The sequence below is a fragment of the Pygocentrus nattereri genome, chromosome 6 (genome assembly GCF_015220715.1).
Source record: "Pygocentrus nattereri isolate fPygNat1 chromosome 6, fPygNat1.pri, whole genome shotgun sequence".
NCBI lineage: Eukaryota > Metazoa > Chordata > Actinopteri > Characiformes > Serrasalmidae > Pygocentrus > Pygocentrus nattereri.
Window position 1 is genome coordinate 46,285,916 of NC_051216.1, and position 14,869 is coordinate 46,300,784.

At 43.3% G+C, this 14,869-nt stretch overlaps 1 protein-coding gene across 1 annotated transcript in view; it reads left to right on the top strand.

Moving 5' to 3' along the window:
* The first annotated feature begins 1,048 nt into the window (after positions 1 to 1,048).
* Positions 1,049 to 14,869, top strand: part of LOC108439525 — a 28,030-nt gene continuing 14,209 nt past the window's right edge. Inside the window, exons 1-7 of the mRNA XM_017717974.2 lie at positions 1,049 to 1,459; positions 6,965 to 7,061; positions 7,199 to 7,330; positions 7,893 to 8,164; positions 9,835 to 9,902; positions 10,033 to 10,223; positions 12,284 to 13,416. Coding sequence (XP_017573463.2) covers positions 1,292 to 1,459; positions 6,965 to 7,061; positions 7,199 to 7,330; positions 7,893 to 8,164; positions 9,835 to 9,902; positions 10,033 to 10,223; positions 12,284 to 13,416 — 2,061 coding nt within the window. The 5' untranslated portion in view covers positions 1,049 to 1,291. The remainder of the gene's footprint in view (positions 1,460 to 6,964; positions 7,062 to 7,198; positions 7,331 to 7,892; positions 8,165 to 9,834; positions 9,903 to 10,032; positions 10,224 to 12,283; positions 13,417 to 14,869) is intronic.

Sequence of the window (14,869 nt, forward strand, 5' to 3'; positions counted from 1 at the left end):
ACTCTACTCTTGACACCATGCATTCTGCTAGGTAGTGTTCTTCCCATATTCACCAAACCTAGATTCATCCATCAGATTGCCAGATAGTGAAGCGTGATTCACCACTCTAGCTGACGCTTGGCATTGCATATGGTGATCTTAGACTTGTGTGCAGCTCCTCGGCCGAAGCTCTCGGTGCACAGTTCATGCTTCCACAGGCAATTTGAACAGCAGAAAGTGGTGCAGCAGAGGATAGGCGATTTTTACATGCTACACAGCAATCCCACCACAGGTTTGTGTGGTCTGCTGCTTTGTGGCTGAGCTATTGTTGCTCTAGATGTTTCTATTTCTTAAGAATAGCACTTACGGTTGCTAGCAGGGACATAAAATCACAACCTGACTTGTGGCAAAGCTGGCATCCTATGCCAGTGCCATGTCTAGAGTTCTACTGCCGGTGTTTGCCTACGGGAGACTGCATGGCTATGTGCTTGACTGTGTACCCCTGTTAGCAGCGTCCACATACTTTTGGCCATATAGTGCATTCCTGCCCTCGAAATTCCGGTGATTTATGAGGCAGCAGGGCATCGAGACAGCAGCCTTCGGTTTGGGACACAGCCGAGTTCTTCCTCATCTGCCCAGCCGACAACCGGAGCTCAAATAAACATGTTCAGACCCACCGCTCCACGGTTGCTATGGTAACGTGAAGGCCTTCTCAAGGGTCCAATCAGAAGAGGGCTAGTGATACTACCAACCAATCGCGGTGCAAGGAGCAGTGCGCGATAGCCAATCGTGGCGCGGGAGGCGGTATATTGCCAGCCAACCGTCGCTGAAGGGGCGGGGCTTCTTGCGGCTAGCTGAGCTGGTCAGCTACAAACAGACCTGAAACGTTTTCGCACCTGGCAGGTGTTTACGTTACCGTCACGCTGGCGTTCGCCAACGCTACGCCGTTCGCCTCGCTCGTGTTTGTAGGCGGAGGCCCTTTATACTTAGTGGGAAATGTAGGCTTTGTTCCAGTGCTCGTCAACACGACCCCCTCCGTGGAGGTGAGTTGACGTTCTTGTATTAAACATTGTTTGTGTTTTACAACAACAACAACAACCACCAGAGACAGAGACAGTTTGACTTCACCGAGAAGCTCAATGGACTGAAATGTCCTCACTGGTCTCCATTTGTGGTCAGCAGGCACCAGAGTAAACAATACTGTGGTAGGATTCCTATTCGCCAGCTTCTTACTCCAGGTGTCCTAGAATATCTGGATCTGGATCTGGATCTGGATCCTTAACTAGCTAGTAGGTATTTTAGGCTTAATAAGATGCAGCCTTATTCATCCTCTCCACCTTGTGGTGGTTGTTGTTGTTGTTGTTGTTGTTGTTGTTGTTGTTGTTGTTGTTGTTTGTCGTCCCAGGAGGATCCAAAGAAATTTAGCCACGTAATGCTTCCCACTTCCGGCCCAGTTCCTTCTTCAAGTGTCGGTTTGAAGGTGGCTGAGATTCTTTATCACTGCTATAATACTAAACTCTTAAAAATATGGTTCTTCAGTGGTTCTTTAGTAAAGAAAATTGGTTCTGTATAGAACCATGAGCACTCAAAGAACCCTTTCCATGATTACAAGGTTCTTTGCACCGTGAAAGGGTTCTTCTGTTGTTGCAAGCTTGACACAGGAACAGTAAAAGAACCCTTTTGGGTACTTCATAGAAACATTATCGCAAAGATTCTGTATAGAGCCACCTGCAGCACGTTCTCCGTCAATCTGGGGAAAAACCCTTCATTATGTGACAAACCCTTTAATCATGCAGAGGGTTCTTTGAGTGTTCATAGTTCTGTATAGAAACACTTTTTCTTTGCTAAAGAACCCTTGAAGAGTGTAGTACTGCTGCTTCTACTGCTACTAACAGTAGCAGGTATTATCATCATTATCATTATTATTGTTCTACATAGTGACAGGTTTTAGGTACATGGTAGAGCCATTTGAATGCTTAAATGGTTCTTAGAACCAAAAAGAGTTTTGCTATTGTTGCAATATAAACTTTGTAACTATAGAAGAACCCTTTTTGGTGCTATATAGAACCATTTTCACAACGGTTCTACGTAGAGTCACATGCAACACATTTTCACGCTTCAGAGAACCATTTGGGCGTGCAAATAGTTCTATATATCTGGCTCATTGTTCTGAATAGATTGTTCGCGCCATTGCCTTTACTAAAAGAACCCTTGAAGATCCATCTTTTTTAGAGCATATGTAAAGTATTGCAGCAGAGCAACAACAGCATAGGAGAACATCGCTGTTGTCTGAAGAAAACCTCGTATCTCCGAAATGGTAACTTCTACAGGAGAAGGAAAAAACCTACTTTACTTTCAATGTAAGTCAATGGAACCAGACGTTTTATCGAGTCATTTTGGGCCGTTTCTTTTGGTCCATCCTTCCTGAAATTTATACAGAATATAAAGGCCAACATGCATTTTCAAATTATCTCGACAAAGATGGAGATATGAGCTTTTGTCCCGGCAACAGCGATATACCTTCCCTCTACGTTCCCTTGGTTCTCCACCCCATTTTCATATTTTCTTCGTGGCATGCATACAAAAATACTCAGACTGTGGTCAGCTGGTGAGCCAGTTCAAGTGATGTACGGTTGACTTGCATGCTCAGTGTCCAGTTTTAAAGGATATCTTTGTTAGATGCTACCTAACATGTGAAAGGTTAATATTAGCCCTTTAGCTGACATTAGCATCAGCTCTTTATTTTAACGTCATGTAATATTATTTGGTCTGTCCGCTATCCCAGTGGTTTATAAACCAGATCTACAGACGGTCCACGTTTTTGTTCCAACCCATCTCTCAACACACAGGTGAGTGTAGGGGCGGCTAATCTCATCCTCAAAGGACAGGTGTGGCTGCAGGCTTTCATTACAGCTAAGCAGATCACATGATCAGCTGTCTGACTGAAACAGGTTAATAATACACTCCTTAAAAAGGTTCTTCAAGGGTTCTTTAGTAAGGAAAATGGGTCGATACAGAGCCAAGAACCCTCATTACCTGATTAAAGTCTTGTTTGCGTCATGAAAGGGTTCTTCAGATTATTTGAGAATGTGCTGTAGATGGTTCTATAAAGAAAATTATTTAAAAAGGTTCTCTATAGCACCCACAAGGTTGACATTGTCACAATAGAGGAACCCTTTTGGGTGCTGTATAGAACCTTTTTGAAAAAAGTTCCACATAGAACCATCTACAGCATGTTCTCCATCAATCTGAAGAACCATTTCACCATGCAAAGAACTTTTTAATCATGCAAAGGGTTCTTTGATGTGTTCATGGTTCCATGTAGAACCGTTTTCTTTACTTAAGGACCGTCTTTTTTTTAAGAGTGTGTGTGGTAATAAGACTAATAGCTTTTATTTATAGAGGTTTTTTCATAGCAGTGGCAGCTCACAGCGCTTTACAGACAGGTGATAAACCCCAACAGTGATCGGAGAAGCTATTAATATTCATTTAAAGTCATAGAAGAAAACAACAGATTCAATTAATAGATAAACACCAGAGAGTCATAGAGCTTTAATGAAGCTCCGAGTTAAAGAGCCGCATTTTTAGGAGCTCGACTGGCTGATAAAAGGTGAACTGAGCTCCACAGTTTAGAAGCCGAACAACTGAAAGACTCTCCACGTCTTCTGTATTTTATGGAATGTCAGTATCTGCAGATCTGAGATCATAAACAGACAGACACTGTGATGGAAACAGGAGCTTTAAGGCCATTTAGGGCATTAAAAACTAGTAGCAGAGCTTTAAAATCTGTCCTGAAATATACAGGTAGATTTAAAAAAAAAAAAGGTGGTTCTTCAAGGGTTCTTTAGTAAAGAAAACGGTTCTAAATAGAACCATGAAGAACCATTTGCATGATTAAAGGGTTCTTTGCATCATGAAATGGTTCTTCAGATTGATGGAGAATGTGTTGTACATGGATCTATACAGAACCTTTTTGAAAGGGGTTCTGTACAGCACCAAAAAGGTTCTTTTATTGCTACAAGCTTCATCACAAAAGAGGGAGGGAATGGTTCTACATAGAGCCATTTGCATGCTTAAATGGTTCTTTGCATGGTGAATTGGTCTAGAGTGTGTTGTATATGGATCTATATAGAACCTTTTTGAAAGGGGTTCTCTACAGCACCAAAAAGTGTTCTTCTATTGCTACAATTCTGACGTCACAATAGAAAGGGGGAGGTGGTTCTATATAGAACCATTTGCAAGCTTTAATGGTTCTTAGCAGAGTGAAATCGTTCTTTAGATTGATTGAGATTGTGTCGATTCCATATAGCACCAAAAAGGGTTCTGCTGTTGTTTTGAGTGTTCTAACAATACAAGAACCCTTTTGGTACTGTATAGAAATTTTCAGAAAGATTCAGTATAGAACCATACACCACACAGTTTGGAGAACCTTATCATGATGCAAAGAACCCTTTAATCATGCAAAGGGTTCTTTGAGTGTTCATGGTTCTACATAGAACCATTTTCTTTACTAAAGAACTTGTTGTGAGGCTCTGTGCCGCTGTATTTTGTACGAGTCGTAGAGGATGGACTGTTTTCTTAGGACGCCCAGTATGAAGACCATTACAGTGATCAACTCTGCTGGAACAAACACACAAACGAGTTTCTCCACGTCGCTCTGAGAGAGAAAAGGCCGAACTTCATTGATATTTCTCAAATGCTAGAAAGCTACTTTAGTGACTGTTTATATGCAGATAAAACAGAGCCCAGAGTCTAAGATCACACCCAGGTGTTAAGTCCTTAAAATCTCAGTCTTATTACATACTAAGGCTTATTATTCAGTAACCACAGGGACTTCAGTGCAAACTGGCTGAGCTGTTCTTAGGTTATAGAGGTGTGTAACAAAAGTCGGCTATTTAGGGGTTAAAGCAGTGGGATCAGGTGCTCCTGTTTGTTTGGAATGAAAACCTGCAGCCACACCAGCACTTTGTGGGTAAGATTGGACACACCTGTCTGGGGGTCCCTGAGGACGGGCTTGTTAAACACTGCCTTATTCAACAAAGACTGTCTTTGTCTAGATTAGGCGTTTTCAACCTTTTCCAACTCAAGGTCCACCTATTTATCACTAGAAAGCATGGAGGCTGGCAGTTTCTTTCGTTTCTAGAGACAAGCGCAGAAAATAGATGATTTGTGCTCTATTGTTGCATGACTTCAGTATTGTTTACCGTTTGGGAACATTTTATATTTCTTTGTTGTTGTTAGGTCAGTTTGACTTTTGAAGTCAGTTGGGAAATTTTACTTTTATGACAAAATACCAACACTGTCCCACTATGGACCACTGGTTCGAGGACCTCCTGAGGGTGCTTTGTGGCCCATTTGGTCCATGGCCCAGTGGTTGAGAAACCCTGGTCTAGTTGACGGCAAACATGCACAGATCAGGCATAACATTATGACCACCCCTTTGTTATACACTATATTGCCGAAAGTATTTGCTCGTCTGCCTTCACACGAATACGAACGAACTTGATCGACGTCCCATTCCTCTTGTGGAAGTCTTCCTTCACACGCATATGAACTTGAGTGACGTCCCATTCTTAATCCACAGGGTTTAATATGATGTCGGCTCACCCTTTGCAGCTATAACAGCATTACCTCTTCTGGGAAGGCTTTCCACAACACAGTGTGTTTATGGGAATTTTTGACCGTTCTTCCAGAAGCGCATTTGTGAGGTCAGACACTGATGTTGGACGAGAAGGCCTGGCTCACAGTCTCCGCTCTAATTCATCCCAAAGGTGTTCTTGGAGTTGCAGGCCAGTCACTGGAACTAAGGGGCTGACGCCAAGTCTTGAAAAACATCCCCACACCATGATCCCCCCTCCACCAAACTTTACACTCGGCACAATGCAGTCAGACAAGTACCGTCTCCTGGCAACCACCAAACCCAGACTCGTCCATTGGATTTCCAGACGGAGAAGCGTGATCGGTCACTCCAGAGAACACGTCTCCGCTGCTCTAGAGTCCAGTGGCGGCGCTTTACACCACTGCATTCCACGCTTTGCACTGCGCTTGATGATGTAAGGCTTGGATTCAGCTGCTCTGCCATGGAAACCCATTCCATGAAGCTCTCTACGCTGTTCTTGAGCTGATCTGAAGGCCACATGAAGTTTGGAGGTCTGTAGTGATTGACTCTGCAGAAAGTCGGTGACCTCTGCGCACTGTGCCCCTCTGTCATTTTACGTGGCCGACCACTTCGTGGCTGAGTTGCTGTCGTTCCCAATCGCTTCCACGTTGTTATAATCCCACTGACAGTCGACTGTGGAATATTTAGTAGTGAGGAAATTTCACGACTGGACTTGCTGCACAGGTGGCGTCCGATCACGGTACCACGCTGGAATTCACTGAGCTCCTGAGAGCGACCCATTCTTTCACTAATGTCTGTAGAAGCAGTCTGCAGGCCGAGGGGCTCGGCTTTACACACCTGTGGCCATGGAAGTGATTGGAACACCAGAACTCAATGATTTGGATGGGGGAGTGAAAACGTTTGGCAAGTTAAGATAACAAGGTGGTCATAATGTTAAGTTTGTCTGTAGAGGATGTCTTAACTAAAATAAGTGAAGACATCCTCTACAGATAAACTTAAATGTGGTATTTTCCTGTGAATTTCAGCGCACAGTTTCCATTTTCTGAATTGATCATATTGGAGATAAGACGGGGATTAAGATCGCAGTGAAATCCGCTTCTCTTTTCTGATCTGAAAAGCATCATGATTAACTAACTAGTTTAGTTCGGTGTGTTAAATTATTGAGAACACATACAGTGTGTGGGGTGCCTAGGATTGGGTTTGGGGTCCACCTGATTAACTATAGAACTACATTGTGTATTATTAATGGTACTAATGGGTATTTCCTGCTTTCTGATATCAAAGGAAAGCTTAGACAGGTCTTTTTTTTTTTTTTTTTTTTCTTTTTCTTCCTTCACTCATCTTCACCTCTGTTCGGATGTACAGGCAGAGACACGTACCGCTTCGGATGGTGGTGGGACATCAGGCCTTGTGGGCCGACAGAATGGAGAACTCCAGAATAAGCCTGGACCCCCCATTTCAGGTTGACATTCTAAGATATGAAGAAGGTATTTTTTCTTTAAAAACACAGTTTCTGCACAGGGTTTTTGAGAGTGTGTGTGTGTGTGTGTGTGTGTGTGTGTGTGTGTGTGTGTGTGTGTGTGTGTGTTTCTGTGTCAGTGTGCACATCAGGGGGCTGTTTGAAGAAGGAGAAGGTGCAGCTGAACAGCTACATCCGTGAAAGGAATGTCCCCCACAGCCCAAACATCAGCTACACTGAAGAGGAAGAACTGAAACATGAAGACAACCTCTGTAAGGAAACAGTGCAAATAGCTTCAAGCTCGATGACGTTTTACAGTCAAGACTAGAATTGTGTAATGTAATGAAAATGTAGTCAGGAGAGACTTCTGTTGTCGGAATAAATCTTGCATCTCCAAAATGGTAACTTTACAGGAGAAAACCTTCCTTACTTTTAATGCAAGTCAATGGAACCAGAGTTTTTAAGTCATTTCGGGCCGTTTCTTTTGGTGCGATTGTCTAAAAAAAGATATACAAGGTTTTGTTCCAACAAAAGATCGATATATATATAGAGGGGTGTACTCACTTTTGTGAGACACACATACACAAATGTAATGATAATAATTATTATTAATTAATAATATCATTTGAAAGTACCTGTTGTTAATTTCATGATGAATGGAAAAAAGAAATGACCCCAAATTACTGTTGGGGTGGGTTACATTACATTACATTACATTAAAAGTGAAATGTTTTTCCTTCTCCTGTAAAGTTACCAATTATGATATTTACACACTTCAGAAGTTCACAGTTGGACGTTTTTTTTTTTTTTTTTTGTTGATTCTTCCTGTTTCAGACTGTGAGGAGTGCAGATCTTTCTTCACAGATGAGTGTGAGGTTCATGGACCAGCGGTCTTCATCCCTGACACCCCAGTTCCTGTGGGGGTCGCTGACAGAGCCAGGCAGACCCTTCCTGACTGTTTGGAGATTCGGCGCTGTGGTATTACTGGTTCAGATCTGGGAGTGTTTAACCAGAGGGAGACCATCTCTGTTGGTACACACTTTGGGCCATACGAGGGAGACCTGACGGACAAAGAGGACGCCATGAACAGCAGATACTCTTGGGTGGTGAGTATGGTGACGAAAGTGGTGTGAATGACGGCAGCTTGTGCTGTTGAAATGATAATGGTGATGCAGAAGTGGTGCAGTAGTGCTTCTGTTTTAAAGGGGGAGGTGGGACCTATTATGCTTTTCCAGTTGTTCTCGTTCCTTCAGCGTGTTGTAGCTTTTTGTGCTTGTGAACGGTCTGTAAAGTCACAAAGCTCAAAGCTCCCTCCAGATGGAGAAACTCTCTGCCACAGAAACCACTTTTCTCAACTGCCTCAAACACCTAGTTGGAAGTCCAGCCCTTTTCCTTTGTTACAAGATGATGTAATCTCATAACACGGTCCTTGTAGCCCGCCTACCAGCGAGCTCGGCACACCCTCGCATAGAGATCTAGAGAGTAAAACCGCCCTGCTCCGGTCTGGCTGGCGAAGGTGGATCGGCTTTACCAGCTTGTTTTACCGGACTTTCAGGACCGACTCTGGCTCATTCTGACTCGGCAGAACTGACGGCGTTGTAAGAACAGCCACGGTGGTGTAGGGGCGAAGCTTGTAGCAGGATGCTGCTCTGGCAGTTGACCACTCAGAACAAAGTAGGCGAGCTGACCAGTCAGAGCATGCTGGGCTCATCGGGAGGAGGGGCTTAAAGACACAGGAGCTCTAACAGTGTTTCAGACAGAAGGTGAATAGGGATGTACGGTATGAGAAAGATTAGCTGTGTTCCAAAGCCTAGGCTGCATTTCCCGGTTACCACGTCATAAAAGGCTGTCTTTTTTTTTTTTTTTTAATGACTGATTTAATTAAAGCGTTCATCCATCTGTCGTACATCGTCCAGTTTATCATACTACATAAGAACATCTCCATTTCTGTGACGGAACAAACTCAATGCAACGGGCTCCGTCTTCTCTCACCAGCTTCCTCACAGGTTCCACGACGTCACTACACAGCCTCGTTAGGACTGCTCCGTTTGTGTGACCAATAGGCTACTAAGGAGGAACCTTCATAGGACAGTCCTACCAAGGACCCACAGAGCCTGGCTGCTTCCTATTTCCCCCGTTATATCAAAAACAGGACTGCTAAACAGCAGAGGGCGCCCGTGAGCTAGTCCTCAATGAATAGCAGGAAATGTGGCTAAAAATGAAGTTAAAATAGTTTCTGATCACTCTAAACAGAACTTTAATTTTAGAAAGTAGGATAATTTCAATAAAGAGACAAATCTCACCGTTATGTTTCCGTTTTTCTACAGCAAACGGGTTTTGGGCAGCAGGACTGTAACACTCTGCTACTGAGTGCTGATTGGTCGGCGAGTGGAGCAGCTCATTGGCTGTTCACGTTCAGACGTCGTGAACGTAAACGAGGTGCCGTTTTAAACTCCTATAACTCGGGTTTGAGCAACCTGGACATTAGAGAAGCGATTCTCTCTACAAGTTCTACCTCGGCTGCAGCCCAGGCTTTGGGACTCAGTGACTGTGTTTTGAGCATTGAAGTAAATCTGTCCTAGTAGACCATAAAATTTATAAACACTGACAATGAGCCAAATAGGTGCACTCTTTAAAATGCGCCTCACTTTGCACACACTTCCCACATACATGCTCTAAAAACTGAACCATGCACAGTGCGTCTTTTTGCGGGGCGGTTTCCTGCTATTTAAGTCTTGGTCACATAAACAATGAAGTGTGTTTAACTTTTTTGCAGTTGCACAAAAAGGGGCAGTGTGCTGAATACATAGATGCTGAGAGAGAGACCCACGCCAACTGGATGAGGTGAGGAGCGCAGCGCTGATGTCTGCAGCTTATTGGCTGTTTACTTTGACTCGCTGACTAATTCGGTGCACAACCTTTCACTCTTTGCTTTGTCGCTCTCACTCTCTCTTCATTCCCGTGTCCTTCTCAGGTATGTGAATTGCGCTGGTAACGATGAAGAGCAGAATCTGGTGGCGTTCCAGCATAAAGGGGGGATTCTGTACCGTTGCTGTCGACCCATCGAACCGGGGCAGGAGCTCCTGGTGTGGTACGCAGAGGAGTACGCCAGAAATCACGACATCCCATTTGACTACCTCTGGAACAGAAAGTGCTCAGTAAAAGGTCAGAACACTGTAGATTTACGATTATTTGATCTTAAAAGTGACGTTTGTTCGTTTGAAGCTGCGTGACGTGTTTCCTCAGCTCTAAGGAGCCGAACACGCTCTTCATTAGGAGTGGAAAAGGGGTCTGTGTAGTGCAGGGACCACCCAAGACAGAGGCTGAGAACCAGTAAATACACCATCCGCGTCTGAAGTTTTACATCAAGATTACGTTTTTTGGTTTAATGACACAACAAAAAAATAGTATCTTGTCAAGTGAAATGATTTTATTCTAGTTGATCTATCTAATCAAGAGGTTAGGTTAGTGTAGTGGGTAACACCTCTGCCTTCTACGCTGTAGACTGGGGTTCAATCCCCCACCTGGGCAAACACCCTATACTATACCAATAAGAGTCCTTGGGCAAGACTCCCAACACTGCCTTGGCCTACCTGTGTAAAAATAATCAAATTGTAAGTCGCTCTGGATACGAGCGTCAGCCAAATGCTATGAATGAATGAATGAATGTAATATTTCTGGGTTTGGCTGTTAGGATGGCTGTACACTTATTTTAAGGTTATCTAGCTTAGAGCAATTTTATCAACAAAAATGATCTCGCTCTTCTTGGGTTTCAGTCACATGATTTTTTTTTATTTTTTTTAATTTTTTTATTTTTTCTGGTGTGGCTGCAATATTTGGGACAGAATTTCCGGCTTTGCTGCTCCACATGAACGTAACTAAAGGTGAAAGATGAGTAAAATTACTCTCCTTACTCTGGAAGAGAAAAATGTTCCTCGACAAAGTCGATAAAACGGGCTGTGATCCTTATACAGTTTCCCCCTGAACTCCTGATCCCACTTAAACTGGAGGAGAAGCTGCCAAATTTTCCAGATGTTTATATTTATCCCATTCACAACCCCTCTCCCCATTCTGGAGTCTCTCAAAGCACTTAAAAACACACAAGCCCACCGGATCCTCACGTCAGGGTGGGTAAAGGATCCCATGGTGTTCATAAAGAGGAGAAACTCTCATCATAGGAGGGAAATGACATCAGCTAATTAATTCAGATGTGATCAATGCTGGCCTTTTAGAGAACTTTGGCTGATGTTATCAGCCGAGAGATAAACAGTCAACCCCCTAACGGAGCTGCTGACCGCCGGGATAACTTTACTCTCGATTTCTGATTTAACGTAGGATATCAGACCGAATGTCATGGCTCGGAAAACGACGTCGTGTTTCAACAGACGTGACACTAAGTTTGCTGGTGCAGTTCAGAGTTCAGTAGTTTAGTAACATAGTGAGATAAATTTACTCAATAAAATCACTTAAAGTAAATCAAAATTGATTGAAAATGTTAAATCTGTAAATAAGCTTATAACAATCTCAACAGGAGAAATATTATATTTATTGACTATATTTATGATTTTTTTTCAGTGCATGATTTTTATTACCTTTCAATTAAATATTTATTAAATTAAATTAACATTAAATATCTTAACATTGTTTACTTGACCTCTTACTTATTCTCTCGGGTCTATTTTGGTTTGTCCATCTGAATTTTCGTGACCAAATTGAAGGTAAATTATTCAGTAACTGCATGAAAGAAATGTAGTTTTTAATCTTATTTATTTATTTGTAAAAGTTCCCCTCATATAAACAGAACATGTGTTTTATGATCTCCACATATCACTACACGCTCACGATTTACTGCTAAAGTCCAGAAATCTCAGACACTCTTTGTGTTGTTCTCTAAAAGTGATGTTTCCAGAGCAGATCACTGAAGAGACGCCGTCTGTTTATAGTTTAGAGCCCAGATTTGGGGAAAAACGGGTCGACTTTCAGTAGAAAAACAAACTGAGTTCAGCTTCTTTTATTATAAGGGTTTAAAATGACATCACCGTCTATTAGACTGGAGAGAAGAGCTACAGCCTCACACGACGCCCAGCTTCTGAATGGAGCTTATGGAATATGAAAGTTATGGAGAACATGACGAAGCGCGTTTTGGAACCACTGGTGGTCTCAAGGAGTTGAAGTGGTTAAAATGTGTTTCTTTTTTTTTTTTTTTTTTTTTTTCCCTCCTTCAGAAACGAGTGACGTCCTGACGCAGGTGTTTTCCTGCTCCTTGTGTCCACTTTCCTACACATCCAAAGCTTTCCATCACCGCCATATGAAGAGGTGCCACCAGGACGAGTACTTGAGGCTTCTGAAATCAGGCAAGATTAAATATGAGGACCTCGTGAGCTCCGGCCCTCAGCAGACGCCGTCCCGCAGACTTCCGAAAGACCCGGGTGAGGAGGGAGCTCACCGCTGCTCGGACTGCGGCAAGAGCTTCACTGAACGCACTTACCTCCAGCTGCACCAGCGCACTCACACAGGAGAGAAGCCGTACGGCTGCTCGGAGTGCGGAAGGCGTTTTTCCCAGAGTAGTCACCTCAAGATACACCAGCGCGCTCACACGGGAGAAAAGCCGTACACTTGCTCCGAATGCGGGAAGAGTTACGGTCAAAAGGGTAACCTCCAGCTGCACCTGCGCAGGCACCGGGGGGAGAAGCCGCATCGCTGCTCCGAGTGCGGGAAGAGCTTTATCCAACCCAGTAGTCTCCTGCAGCACCAGCGCATCCACACAGGAGAGAAGCCTTTCGAGTGCTCCGAGTGCGGAAAGACTTTCCGGCAGCGGGGTCATCTCCAGCTGCACCAGCGCATGCACACGGGAGAGAAGCCATACTACTGCTCGGAGTGCGGGAAGAGCTTCAAACGGCACAGTCACTTCAAACTGCACCACCGCATCCACACCGGAGAGAAGCCGTACCACTGCTCGCACTGCGGGAAGAGTTTCAGCGACGGAATGGCCCTCAAAATGCACCAGCGCTTCCATACCGGAGAGAAGCCGTACCACTGCCCGGAGTGCGGGAAGAGCTACGCTCTGCTGAGCAGCTTCCTGCAACACCAGCGCGTCCACGCGGCCGAGAAGCCGTATAACTGTCCGGAGTGCGGGAAGGGTTTCACTCAGAAGAGCAACCTGCAGCTGCACCTGCGCATCCACACGGGAGAGAAGCCGTACATCTGCTCCGAGTGCGGGAAGAGCTTCAATCAGAGGAGTCATCTTCACCTGCACCTGCGCATCCACACGGGAGAGAAGCCGTATCACTGCGCCGAGTGTGGCCGCGACTTCAGGAATTCGGGGTCTTTAAAGAAACACAAGTGCAGTAAAGAATTAGTGAATTGATGACGTGAATGTCAGTTTTTCTTAGTACTTTTTTATTTTTAAATTGTGCTATTATTTATTATTATTATTATTATTATTATTATGTATTATTTCTGTTTAAGGCATTTGTTAACATACTAAATATTTCATTATTGGCTATTTTTGTTAGTGTATCATTGATTTGTAATCTGAAAAATATGTACAGTACACATTAAACTTCTGGTATGTGCTCAGTGTATTAATCTGAATTATTCAGTACTTTTTTGACTGTAAAGAAATGGGACGCTCATAAGTTGCAGTTGCAGGACAATTCATTAAGTATTCATTTAAATGTTTCCAAAGCAAGAAGTCCTGAGTCGATATTTAAAGACCCCTGTTCAGACACCCAGACGAAGCTCACAGTGCAGACAAGGTGTGAAGTGCAGGAGCTCCTGGCGGGTCTGGGACCCCGTAATTAACCTCTTGGACCTCTTGGTATGTCTCAGAATCCAAATTTGGGTGAAAATAAAGTCATGCCAAAATGCTGCTCATTACAGTAAAAAAAGACACTGATACAATTTCAGGGGAAGCTTTCTTTAGCTGCTTCACCCACAATCAGCTTCTGTCTTTTGGTGTTCTTGACTAACTAGAGCTGCAGCACTGCTCGGCCTCAGGGTGGCGCTGTAGCAGACTGGTCCACCCAGATGGTCCTTCATAGCCTACAACCGGAGCGGGTTTATGTGGAGCCTGGCCACTTCCTATTTCCCTCGTTATATCAAAGACAGGACTAACCCTCAAACTCGATATGAATCATTTCTTTATCACTTCTTTATTGTGATGAGTAGGGCTGGGCGATACCACTCAGTTTCTTTTCTATCCAATAACAAATTTATGACACGGCCAATATCCCAACACCAATATCCTTACTGATACTTCGACAAAGTGATTAAGATAACACACACCAATATTAACATACTGGTGTATGTATACTAGTGGCCTTAATATATTAATTCATGGCCTCAATATAGTAACTTGTCGCCTCAATGTATTCATTTTTGGTCTCCATATGGTAACTCATGGTCGCAATATATTAATGTATGGCCTCATTATATTAACTTGTGGCCTCAGTATAGTAAATTGTAGCCTCCATATATTCATTTGCAGCCTCAATGTAGTAAAGTGTAGCCTCAATATATAAACTTGTGCCCTCAATATAGTAACTTGTTGCATAAATGTATTCATTTTTTGTCTCCATATAGTAAATGTTGGTCGCATTATATTAATTTGTGGCCTCAATATAATAAATTATAGCCTCAGTATATTCATTTGTTGCCTAAATGTATTCATTTGTGGCCTCAATATTGCAAATTGTGGCCCCAGTATTGTAATTTACAGCCTTAATATATTAGTTTGTGGCCTCACAAACTGTTGAGGATACACCTGAACATAGTTAATTTTAGCCTCAATATATTAATTTGTGGTCCCG